The sequence below is a fragment of the Pteropus medius genome, unplaced genomic scaffold, assembly GCF_902729225.1.
Source record: "Pteropus medius unplaced genomic scaffold, Ma_sr-lr_union100, whole genome shotgun sequence".
Taxonomy (NCBI): Eukaryota; Metazoa; Chordata; class Mammalia; order Chiroptera; family Pteropodidae; genus Pteropus; species Pteropus medius.
Window position 1 is genome coordinate 5,901,455 of NW_024340692.1, and position 12,416 is coordinate 5,913,870.

At 32.6% G+C, this 12,416-nt stretch overlaps 1 protein-coding gene across 9 annotated transcripts in view; it reads left to right on the forward strand.

Moving 5' to 3' along the window:
* MPDZ (multiple PDZ domain crumbs cell polarity complex component) overlaps nucleotides 1-12,416 on the forward strand; it is a 146,209-nt gene that overhangs the window by 39,338 nt on the left and 94,455 nt on the right. For all 9 annotated transcript variants that reach the window (XM_039877139.1, XM_039877363.1, XM_039877495.1 and 6 more), the window contains exons 4-10: nucleotides 4,064-4,270; nucleotides 4,728-4,867; nucleotides 5,515-5,728; nucleotides 6,446-6,574; nucleotides 8,139-8,348; nucleotides 10,978-11,092; nucleotides 11,428-11,516. In XM_039877139.1, coding sequence (XP_039733073.1) covers nucleotides 4,064-4,270; nucleotides 4,728-4,867; nucleotides 5,515-5,728; nucleotides 6,446-6,574; nucleotides 8,139-8,348; nucleotides 10,978-11,092; nucleotides 11,428-11,516 — 1,104 coding nt within the window. The remainder of the gene's footprint in view (nucleotides 1-4,063; nucleotides 4,271-4,727; nucleotides 4,868-5,514; nucleotides 5,729-6,445; nucleotides 6,575-8,138; nucleotides 8,349-10,977; nucleotides 11,093-11,427; nucleotides 11,517-12,416) is intronic.

Sequence of the window (12,416 nt, forward strand, 5' to 3'; positions counted from 1 at the left end):
TTTTTTTTTTTTTTAAGTAGATCTTTGTACAAATGTTTTAATTGATCTTAGTGGAAGGGTTATTCTGATACAGCTACTCCCACAGGGTGAGTTTGCTTATAGATAGAACCAAAGACGATTTTTATTTTCTTGGCATGCTACTATAAAAAAAAGGGCTCTCTTAGCACAACTCCAAATAAGTGACTTGCTAAGTGAAAGGATACTGTCTGTTTCTCTTGTAATGCATACTGACTGATGCCTGAAGCACTAAACACTTGTTTATTCAGATATTTTCTTTTTGTGTTCTTCTGCAGCTCTCACCAGGTAAATGTACACTTATTAGTCATTTTAAAGCCATTTATGCTAGTCAAAATTTATTTTTATAATTGTATGACTTTATCATATAACAAAATTTATGACAAAATATTTTTCCTATGAAAACTTATTTATTTTTAAAGACTGTGAAGATGAATTGATAAAACAATTGTTGGTGTATTGGTTGTGTTTGATCGAACTGTAAAACATTGAGTAAAGATCTCATAAATATCTAGGTTTCTTTAATGAAATTACTTCTCAAGTGTCGAAATTCTTGCTCCATATTTAAGAGGCTGAATGAGAAAATAATGCCATTTATGTGAATATGGTTTATGAAAGAAAGAATGTAGAGCCTTTTCATTATTAAGATGTTAGTAGATAAATTATATATTTGTTCTTTTTTATTTCTACTTTATCTGACTTTTTAGAGCAAATGAACCAATTATTAGTTCTTACTGCATCTTATAAATGTGCTTCTCCTATACTTCTGAATACTGAGAGAGTGTTTCATCCTGCCTATTCACAAAGAATTTGACAACTTTTTAATTGAATACTTTATCTAACTTTTATTTAAGTTATGCTTTAGGTATTAGAACTAATTAAAACATGTTAAGTTAATATATATTTACTTACTCTGAGCACAAAAGGCCTTTTTAGACTGAAACACTCAGCCAGACGTTAAACAGAGAACAGATAATTTTAGGTGACTTTTGCTCATTTTCTAGCAACTTCCATAAATTTTACAGATTGTTTTTCTGTATGGGAAAATCACCAGATAGTTGTGTTTTCTTCTGTTTATTTAATATTCTATAAGCCAAGATGGGAGTTATTTTTACTAAACATTTATACTATGTCTGCTATGAACAAGCCTATTAAGGCAAAAAAGATTAATTCCTGTTCTTCAAGGAGAGTGTAGTTTAGAAGGCCATTTTAATAAAGTTATAGCAGATCGAAAAGTGACTTTGTGCTTTTTTTCTATAGGTATAAATATGCGATTTTTAAAAACAAGACTTTTGTATGATGATATAATAAAGTGATCTCTTTAACCTTTGCTTTTATGTTTTTGTAAACCACAAAGGCTAGGAAGAGACAGGAGGAGTCATCGATATTGGTTAAACCTTTAACAAATTTCGAGACGACAACTGATGTTTAGTACTTTTCTACAGTTCTCATTTTATAATACTGTACTTGTTCTGCTTCTATAACTTTACTCTTGGAATGCCTTCACACCTTGTCTTATATAACATAAGAGCATATACTTCATCAGTTAGCTTTATATAGATAGAGTCTCTGTTCTTGGAGTGTGATTTGTTAATTCTGGCTTATTGTAGCAGAAGTCCAAATATTTTTTCCTATGCAAATATACCATAGGCATTAGGTCCTGGTGTGTGGGATCCTCAGGCTGTTACAAATTTCGTTATGCCATCTGCTTCAACCTGAGCGGTGTATCTTCTGCTGGCAGACTTTATTGAAGTTGCCATGGCTCAGGATAAAATAAATCAGGTTTGTCATAAGAAGCTTGCTTTTGAAAAAATAATAATTGATCATGCCTGCTGTAGATTTTAAAATAAGCATTTGAAAGGATTCCCAAAAGTCTCTTCTAAACACATTGATCTCTTTTTCATCTGTGGTTGGAGATAGCCATTATAATGGCTGAATTATTGGTAACTTTGGTAACTTACTGAGTTTTCAGTTTTATTTTTAAGGACAGGTAACAAATTCTTAGGCACAGGTTGGTGATGTATTGTGAAGTATTTTGATTGCTTCTGTCAGTGGAAGCTCTTTGCCTAATGAGTTATTTCCAGAAATGGTATTTAAAATGAATGTTTGCTATATGTATAATACAAAGATGATAAGAACATCGTGATGAAAAAAAAATAGGTCACAATCTACTTATTAGGTATTTGACTTTGTATAATTTCATCATCTGTAAAATGGACATAAAGTTATTTGGAGAGTTGTTGGAGAGATTATATCAGAGTAGGCCTTAAAAATGGGTAAACATTTATTGTTAAATGTATATTGAATGCCAACTCTGTGCAAGGCACTCTTTTAGAGAATGGGGATATAATAGAGAATAAAATAATCAAATTCCGCCACTGGAGAATTCTACACTTTAGTCTGTCTCCACAGATTGGGATGGAAACTCTATGATAACAGGGTGCATGCAAGGTGGTAAAAAGCACCACGAAGAAGAAAAACAGGGTGAAGTGAGCTCATGGAGCATGTAATGGTGAGATGTCGTCTTAGGGTTGTCAGGGAGAGTTTCTCTGAGGTGACACTGAGCACTCTTGAGTGAAAGAAATAAACATATAGATTCTTGGGAGAAGGACGTACCTGGCTGGTAGTTTGAGGCATGTTATAGCTGGAGCTATGTGAGTAGAGGACAGAATGCTAGGAGATGAGTTCAGAGAGTGATCCAAAGACATCATCGATGTAACCTTACTGATAAATAATTATAGATAAAAAGTTACATTCCAGACACACTTTAGAAATACGAAATTAGAATTAACTGCACTGTTTTATCAATTCTTTAGCTTTAACTTGGAGCTCTTTATAACAGGCATACACAAATAATAGAATGTTTTTCCAAAATAGAATTATCTTTTTTGTTGTTTATGTCATTGTATATTTGTCATTTTGTTGTTCTTTATGTCATTGTAACTGAACTGTGAGATTTGAGGGCACAGTCCTCTACACTGGCAACTCTGCCCAAGATTTGAGACACCGATAGCAAAGGAGTTAAGCTCCAAATACAAAGTTGGAAGGAAGAATCCACACAAGACCACTCTCATATTTGAACCAACTGCAAGTTTAGTAGGTTCCCAAAACCACCATGAGGTTCAACAATTTACTAGAGGCACCTACTGAACTTACTTAAAGCTTTTAAACTCATGGTTATGGTTTATTATAGGGAGAGGATTCAGGTAAAAAATTAGCCAAAGGATAGTACAGAATCTGGGAGGATTTCATATCAAAGCTTTTATATTTCTCAGGAAGTGTCTTCTTCCCAAAATCGATTGTGACAATATGGATGGAGTATTGCTAACCTAGCAAGCTCACCTGAACTCAGTGTTCAGAGTTTTTTTGGGAGGCCATCATTTCATAGGCACAACTGATTGATTGATTGTTCATATGGTTTAACATCATCTCATAATTTGAGCTGGTATCATGTTTTGGGGCCCACCATGAATAATAGACACTCCTATCATGTGGGAAATTCCAAGAGTTTAGAAGTTACTTCCTAAGAGCTGATGACAAAGGCCAAACCTCTCTTCAGGAAAGACCAAATTCTTTACTACATATATTGTTATAAAAATTCAAGCAATATAGCCCCCTGGGATCCCATTTCTCTGGAACAACTAGTGTTAAATTTGTTGTTTGGTACATATTGTCCTAAATTTTAATACATATATAAGCATCTTTTTTTGAAAGCACATTGATTGTTCAATAAGTTGCCTTTTTCACATAAAAGTATATGTATAGATGTATATATTTTTGCATGTGTTTTAATGAGTATCTTGAACGCTGGAGATAGTTTAAATTTTTTCCTGTCAAATAGTGCTGCATTGAACATTCTTGTACACAAGTCTTTGTGTATTTTTCTAACTTTTCTCCTTGAAATAAATTTCTTGAGATAGAGTTGCTGAATCAAGGATATAGACGATTTGAAATTTCATATGTACTTCATTATTACCCCTCTTGGGATGTTTTCAATGAAATGTTTGAAGAATGTCACAATTGTTAATAATCTCCATATCACTCTTAGGTAAACATTGCAACTTCGGCCGTTTCAAATATCGAATGTGCCCACGTTCCACATCTCAGCCCAGCTATAATTCCTACTCTGCAAAATGAATCGTTTTTGTCATCAAATAATGGGAATCTGGAAACACTTACAGCTTCAAGTGTTCCACATAGCAGTGGGAAACCTACTTGTGATGAATTTGATCAGCTGATCAAAAATATGGCCCAAGTAAGGACATTTTTTCTTGTTAGTTATGATAGAACATATAATGTCTTAAGATTGTAATTAAGGCCTGGATAATTTGGAGAATATTTACACATTTATATTATGTAAGTTATGTTAAACATGTACATTAAGTATACATTTTATTAAATTTAGTATTTTTTATGAAGATATAACATCTGAAAAAATGGAAATGAATAAGAAGTAGATTTTCTGTGAGTTAGTTCAGAGATTTTTCTGTTCCATTTTTTTTAATTACTACATTTTAAAGTGAATATGATATTTCATATTCTAGAAATATTCTTTAGGATAAATAAAATATTTCATTCCAGGTGATGAGGGATAAAGGTTATCTTAGAAAAAAAATTAAAAAAATGTTTTTAACAAAGTAATGCCACTAATAAGATGATGGTAAGTGCAGTGATGGCTCTTAATTTCATTTCTTGCTTTGTTTCCTGAACAGGGTCGCCATGTAGAAGTTTTCGAGCTTCTCAAACCTCCATGTGGAGGCCTTGGGTTCAGTGTTGTGGGACTGAGGAGTGAAAATCGGGGAGAACTGGGAATATTTGTGCAGGAGATCCAAGAAGGCAGTGTGGCTCACAGGTGAGATTATCAGTGCCTCTCTGTTTTTGATACCACATTCAGGAGGTTTTGATCATCTTGGGAGAATTTAGAGAAAAGTGAACAAAAACAAGAAAACAAAAAATTGGATGTAATGATATTAACCAGTTTTTAGATATCATTAACATTACTATGATAAACAGTCTTTATGGAAAAAGAGTACCTTTCAAATATAGTCAAAACTAATCACTTTATGAGGAAAGAAAAATTTGAATAGGACTTCATTCTCATTGTAATTAAATGGGCTGTTTTTAATTAGATTTTAAGATTACTATGTAGAAAATTATACATGTGAGCCATGATAATTGGAGCTATATTTTATTAATATACTCAAAGCAACAAATAAATATATGCATCTTTGCTTTATTTGTAGAAGATAGGAACATCCAAGATCTAATGTGTAATTTGAGTGGGTAGCTAAATGGAAAGGGTTGATTTGGAGTAGATCAAATTGAAAAGCTCATATCAATTGGAGCCAAAGCATATATATATTTTAAAATAAGAAGTGTTGGAAAATGCTTTAAAAGTGTGGATATTAGAAAAATAACCTGAAAAATATGGGCCAGAAAACCTGTCCTTTTCTTGAGAGCTGTCAGATATCTTTTGCCCTCTTTTTCATTTCTTGATAGAGATGGAAGATTGAAGGAAACTGATCAAATCCTTGCTATCAATGGACAGGCACTTGATCAGACAATTACACATCAACAGGCTATCAGCATCCTACAGAAAGCCAAAGATAATGTCCAGCTAATTGTTGCCAGAGGCTCATTGCCTCAGCTTATTAATCCCATAGTTTCTCGTTCCCCATCCGCAGCCAGCACAATCTCAGCTCACTCTAATCCGGTGAGTACATCAGATTTTCACAAGGAACAGGACATATTTTTGTAGTTCTTTGTCATTGTCCACATGTTTCAATTCCTTAGGTTCTTTGTACTTCTCGAGTTTTTGCCTTTTGTTCCTTTATCTCTCTCTAGCCTGGAATGTTTGTTATTTCATTATGGTCAAGTTTCTGGCTTCTAAAACAACTTTTACTTTTTTGTGTGTAGTTTGTTTTTTTGTTTTTGTTTTTTACAGCATTCCTCAAATGCCGAAAAAAAATTTAATCCATTAACAGAATTGACTCTGTCTGTAGACAAATATAATCTTGATTTTGCTTTGTAAATTGTAGGATTATATTGTTACAGTTAGCTGTCAGTGTCTTTAAGTCAGCTAATTTGGAATCCTGCAAGGCAGGCTTACGCAGAAGACATTCTTAATAGGTAACAATTTTTTCCTCGATGTTTTTCTTTTTTAAGAAAAGTTCTACAAAGGATTGTGCCTATTTACCTGGTTAAATGTGATCACTACAATGACATGTTGATAATTTTAAGAATGGTTATATCAGTAGCAGCAACAATCTGTTGGAAGTGTACTGAATAAAAGGGATGTCCTCAAGGCTCATTATTATGTCTGAACTCAATTATTTAATACTACTCACAAAATAATATTCACAAAAATCTTTAATGAAAATTTTAGTTTTCCCTAAATTTTTTCAGATTCATATAGAAGCTTTGTTTTCAGGTTCACTGGCAGCATGTGGAAACTATTGAATTGGTGAATGATGGATCTGGTCTTGGATTTGGCATTGTAGGAGGAAAAGCAACTGGCGTGATAGTAAAAACCATTCTTCCTGGAGGAGTGGCTGATCAGGTAAACTACTCCAACAGGTCTTTCATGCTGTTTTATCAAATAACATGGCTTCATCTTTTATATTATCTGTCAGAAAGAAGAAATTTTGGCCTTAAATAGTGTCAGAGAAGCTGAGTTATAACCTTCTGTTTTGCTGGGCTATCCCTAAAATGCTTTCTTAGACCTGGGGGGAAATTTCTTTAAAAGGGAACATTCGATCTTATGTTACTGTAATAGTGATCTTACTCTCTTTAGAACCACAGACTAAAGCTCTGGTTATAGTTTTGATTATTGTAGAGGTAGCAATCCTTTATTTTATGATTATAACATATTTATAAACCTAGCCAGCCGTTTTGTAGCCACAAGATATTATGGAAAAAAAGAATGCTTAATTAGAGCGGGAAAAAAATAACAAGATTCATCTTGTCCCTTTAGTGTTCAGTCACTGGTGTCATCTTTATCTGAAGCACTGCCTGTTTTTATCACTTGGAGTAATTCTTTAAAGCATTGGCATTTATGCTATATGACATTGTTGGAATATATGTAAGAAAATTGTAAAGTTACTTGTTATGATTTATATTTTAATTTGACAGGTTCTGCTAAGTGTCTTTTGCCTTGATTATAACATTTTGTTTATAAAGATTTTTGTTTTTGCATGTGTATTTGAACTTAGGAGTCAGGTACATCAAGTATTTGTCATATTCATAAGTGAAAGGCAGATTTATTGGCAGTCATATCAGAGATATTGACAGTATGCAAATTTTCTTTTAAATATCAACCAGCATCTAGCAGTATCCAGTGAAATTCCCCTAGTTGATAGGCTTAATAAATCAGTTTTATCTTCAGTGTTAAGCTGTGCTGTCCAATACTGTGGGTGCTTGCCACATATAACTTTTTAAATTCAAATTAAAATTAATTAAAATTAAATAAAATTACAAATTCAGTTCCTCAGTTGGACTAGCCATATTTCAAGTGCTCTGTAGCCACGTGTTGCTTGTAGCACTATATTGGACAATGCAGAACATTTTTATTATTGCATAAAATTCTAGTGGCCACTGTTTGTATGAAGGCTCATGAGGCTTCTTTTCACTCCCCTCATCTGCCTGGAGTTTTATCTCACATGGATTTCATCTACAAATGAATTCTTTAGAGATGTTTATAATTGAAATGGTAAGGCAGAAAATTGTGGTATTCAGTGCTTTCTTGCGGTTCATACCATAATTTGAGTAATATGTATTTGTATAGTAACATACTTCATCTCTGCTTACTGGCATTTTCTCCTTTTCTGTCCCTCAAAAACTTCATGAAAGATTTAACATTTTCTTGCATCTAGTGGATAGAAATCAAATTGAAAAGCTCGTATCAACTATTAAGGAATATTTGTGAATTTCAGTTATTTCTATCACATTAAATGAATTTAGTATGCTTCAAAAGACAGTTAAAATCACAACTATATGCTTAGTGTCCTATGATTGGTAATTCATATCATTGCTTTTTTTAAAAAAAAATTTCCTTTCCCTCATTTTTGATTTCTCTGATGAAGTTAATAATAATAAAACCTGATAAATCATTTCTTTTTATTCAGCATGGGCGATTATGCAGTGGAGACCACATTCTAAAGATTGGTGACACAGATCTTGCAGGGATGAGCAGTGAGCAAGTAGCACAAGTCCTCAGGCAATGTGGAAATAGAGTTAAATTGATGATTGCAAGAGGTGCCATAGAAGAACCAACAGCACCTACCTCTTTGGGCATCACCCTTTCCTCATCCCCATCTTCTACTCCAGAGATGCGGGTAAGTAGGTAAAAACAGTTAATGGGAAACTGATAGACAGTAGCACTTAAATGACAGGATGCTTATTCAGAAACTGGATTTATTAATGTTTATATATTAGTACTAAAGAATGAAACAATTCAAATGTAGAGATGTTTCAGCACAAATTTTATTAATTAGGAATAATGTATAACAGATAAAAAATAGATTGCTTAAAAATTTCTAGATTACTGTTTTACATTTTTCTTTAAGCAGCACATTTATGAAAATAATGTTTTGAAGTATGGAAAACTTTTAAAGAATTACTTGCTACTAATACCTAAAATGTTTAATTTTTCTCTTATTTAGAAGGCCTTCTGTAAGGAGGGCTATAAGTTCTAATCATTTTCTTTCAACAACTTTCTTTTTAGTGCCTTTTTTTTTGCAGGGGGTGGTGGTGGTGGTAAATAAGCTTACTAAAACCTTTCAATATTATTGTTTTAAGGTATGTCACAGGACTGTTCTCAGATTTGTAATGAGAAGCCACAATTCTTGACCCTGTCGCATAATTTTTTTAAACAAAAGTTATGTTTTTGAGGTTGTAACAAAAGCTTTATTCATAGGCATAAAATTTCGTTTTTCTTTTTAACTTGATATGAAAAAAGCTAGAAATTTTGAAAATCATTAGAATGATGGCGATTGTCTCAAAATAGTTCAGGTCACGAGACAAATATAGTGGATAAGATAACAGCAAAATAATTTTATCCAAAAATCTCTTAATTATTTAAGAGGAGAATAACACTCAGTTTTTAGATAAGCTTTATAGCAAATGCAAGTCCTACATTTCTTTCTCATAGATCTAAAAACATCCATATGATTTTTTCCTATTAAAAGTTTTTGTCTAACCAGTTGCTTCAAGTTCTTTTTTTAATTTCCAAACCTCCTCCACAAGCTCTTTGAAACTTTATTAGAACACTTGAAATTTCCATGATTCTGTTGTTTTTAGAATTGAGTTTGGTTGCTATTTTTTGCAGAGAAAGAAGTAAAGAAAGCTTGTTTATGAAAGTATTTAAATGGCATTCTTTTGTGGTAAACAAAACATTTTATTCAGCAATATATAAATGAATGCAATACCGAAAACCACTCGATGTAATTGAGAGCTTAGAAAAATATCTGTTCTGTGCATATCATCATTTCTGAAGCTTGTGCCCCTTTTAAAACTATTCGATAGTCAAATTGCCACCCTCTAAAATAGCACCCGCATAAGTCTTATTAAAAATAGAAAACACATTTGTTTCAATTGAAGCAGATTTCATCCTGTCATTTTCTTGTAATTATCTAAACTTTAAACTTTTGCTAAGTTTGCACAGATAATTATGTGCAGTGAAAAAAATAAATGAAACTCTACTATAAAATTGTATCTCGTTTAGGTGGTCTATTAGTGACATATAGTCAGGGTTTGCTTAAAGAAAATCAGAAAACATTACCAGCTAGCCTGAACCTGCATGCCCGTTCAATCCCATAGCCTTCATTCTGTTATGATCTTTATAGGGTTCTCTTTGGAGTCTGCTGACGCCACACTAGTAGATAACGTCAATAGATGATCGATGACTTATTGCACCAGTCCACTAATGGTTAATTCAGGGAGGCTTGCCTTTCAGTCCAATATATAATTGTTAACAATTATGCATTTAAAGAAACTTGCTTTGGGCTATCATTTTAGGAATGAAGGAAATCATAGCAGAAAGGCATACTTTCCTTATAAATAGCTTTTTAAATTAAGGTCTGAAATTACAAAACAAATAAGGGATAATTTTATATAGCTCTTGGTGCATTTTACTAATTTTAAAAGTAATCATCAGTATAATCATCAGTCTGTTAATAATATATCTGAAGGATAGATTAAATCATATTCATGGTGTTAGAATTAACTATTGGCTTAAGATAATAATAGCAGCAACATGTCCTGTGTGGACGTGTTGGCCTCTGTACTCTACTAGGAACTTTCCATACTGTATAGCACTTAAGAGAAGGGACTCTGCAGCCCCCCTATCTGCATTTGAATTTTGTCTCTATTAGTGCTCACTGTTTGTCCTTGGAAAAGTTTATACTCCTCAGTTTCCCCGGAGAAAAATTGACAGTGACCATATCTACCTCAGAGGCTTGTTTTAAGGAGTAAATGAATTAAAACATGTTAAATGCTTATTACATAGAAACTGCTCGGTAACTTAGCTGGACTTGTTTTCTTTTGCCTGATAGACAGTTGAACAAAGCAATATTTAGAAAAATGCTGAGGCAAAGCAAGATTTAAATTCGTTGATCTGAATTCAAAACATGAGTTCTTTTCAGCTGTGTTACCTCCTCACTCTCAAAATGAAGATGAGCCATCTCTGAAAATAGAATTTGTAAATAAGAAACTTTTTAAAAATTCTGTATATAAACAATAATTCATTTCTCTGGTAAGGGGGTATTCAACCTTACTGCTAGCATTCCTTTTGAGTAAAAAGATGATGCTTAGTCCATGTTGTCAAGACCAAAGGAGTAATCTCTACTATAATCCCTCAGCAGAGTTCTCTGACACCCATTTCTATCTTATTATTCTTAAATTGAGCTTATCTTGTTTGTTTACATGTTCATTTATCTGTATATTTATTGATTGATTGTATTTTAGGTCGATGCATCTACTCAGAAAAGTGAAGAAAGTGAAACATTTGATGTAGAACTCACTAAAAATGTCCAAGGATTAGGAATTACCATTGCTGGTTACATTGGAGATAAAAAATTAGGTAATTTTAAACATTAATATTTTTAGACTTGACAGTTACCTCTAATATCTTTGTCTTATGAAGTATTGAATCAACATTATGTATTTTCACATTGTTGGATAAAATGATGGAAAAATTTTTTAAGAATAATTTAAAGTAGATGACTTTGATATTATATTTATCAAAGAAAACTATTTTCTTATTTTCAAGACTAGATTTCTACTAGTAGTTTTGGTTCTATGACTTACTGATTTATATTTATTCAAAATTTGGACTTTATATTTGGAGAATGGAGGATGGATATTCTTTGAGTGTGCTTTGTAAATAGTAAGAAAAATACCTATTTTTAATCTTAGAACCTTCAGGAATCTTTGTAAAGAGCATTACAAAGAGCAGTGCTGTTGAACATGATGGAAGAATCCAAATTGGAGACCAAATTATAGCAGTAAGTAACACATTTAATAACAACTTTGTTAATTTTTATTGTTGAAAAATTTATTTTCCTACTTTCTTCAGTGTTTGAGAACTGTAGTTAGCTCCATACTAATTTAAGTTTGCTTTGGTGATTTAAGACTCTGATTACAATGACCACATTTGTTATTTTGTGGAAGTAAGAGCATTTGATAGAAGCTTTAGCGATCTCAGTTCTAAAGGTGGGACTTCTTTCTTGAGTAATTTCTGAAATATCTGACTTCTGTAATGAATTGGTTACATTAATACCATACTTATACTTTAGTTGAAGACACTCAAAAGGTAAAGACCAGATGTTATACCCTGTAGTTTACTTGAATCTGAGTTTGGGCTGTGTATATTTTCTTTTTTACATTAGCAGACTAACACTGGTATTGTTGGCTCCCTGACCAGGGCTCCCTTTAATTCTAAGCATATATAAGAATAAGAAAATAGATCCAGCCTCTCCTAATCAGTTAAAACCCGTCATTGTTATTACAGTAACATCACTATGTTTTGAGCATATGGCTATTCAAGACAGTGTATAAAAGAATCCAACTTTCAGTTTAGTGTTCGTACTATCTAACTCCTCTTCAGAACACAAATCCAAAAGACCCTGCCCCAGGGGCTTCCTGTCAAATACATTTAGGAAAAACTGCAGGTGATATGTTGTCTTAGGGATTCACATTGCACACTGAAAAATCAAAGACTGAGAAGTTCTGCAGTAGAAAAACTTGTTTAACTCTTACTCCAATGTTCCCTAAACATTTGTAATTATGAGTTCTTTCTGTCTTCAAACATATATTAATATTCTTTGGGAGACATTTTGGGGAATGCCCATTTATCCTAATATGTGTTTGTTGATGCTTAATTAAGTTTCTGTTGTTCCCTTGGG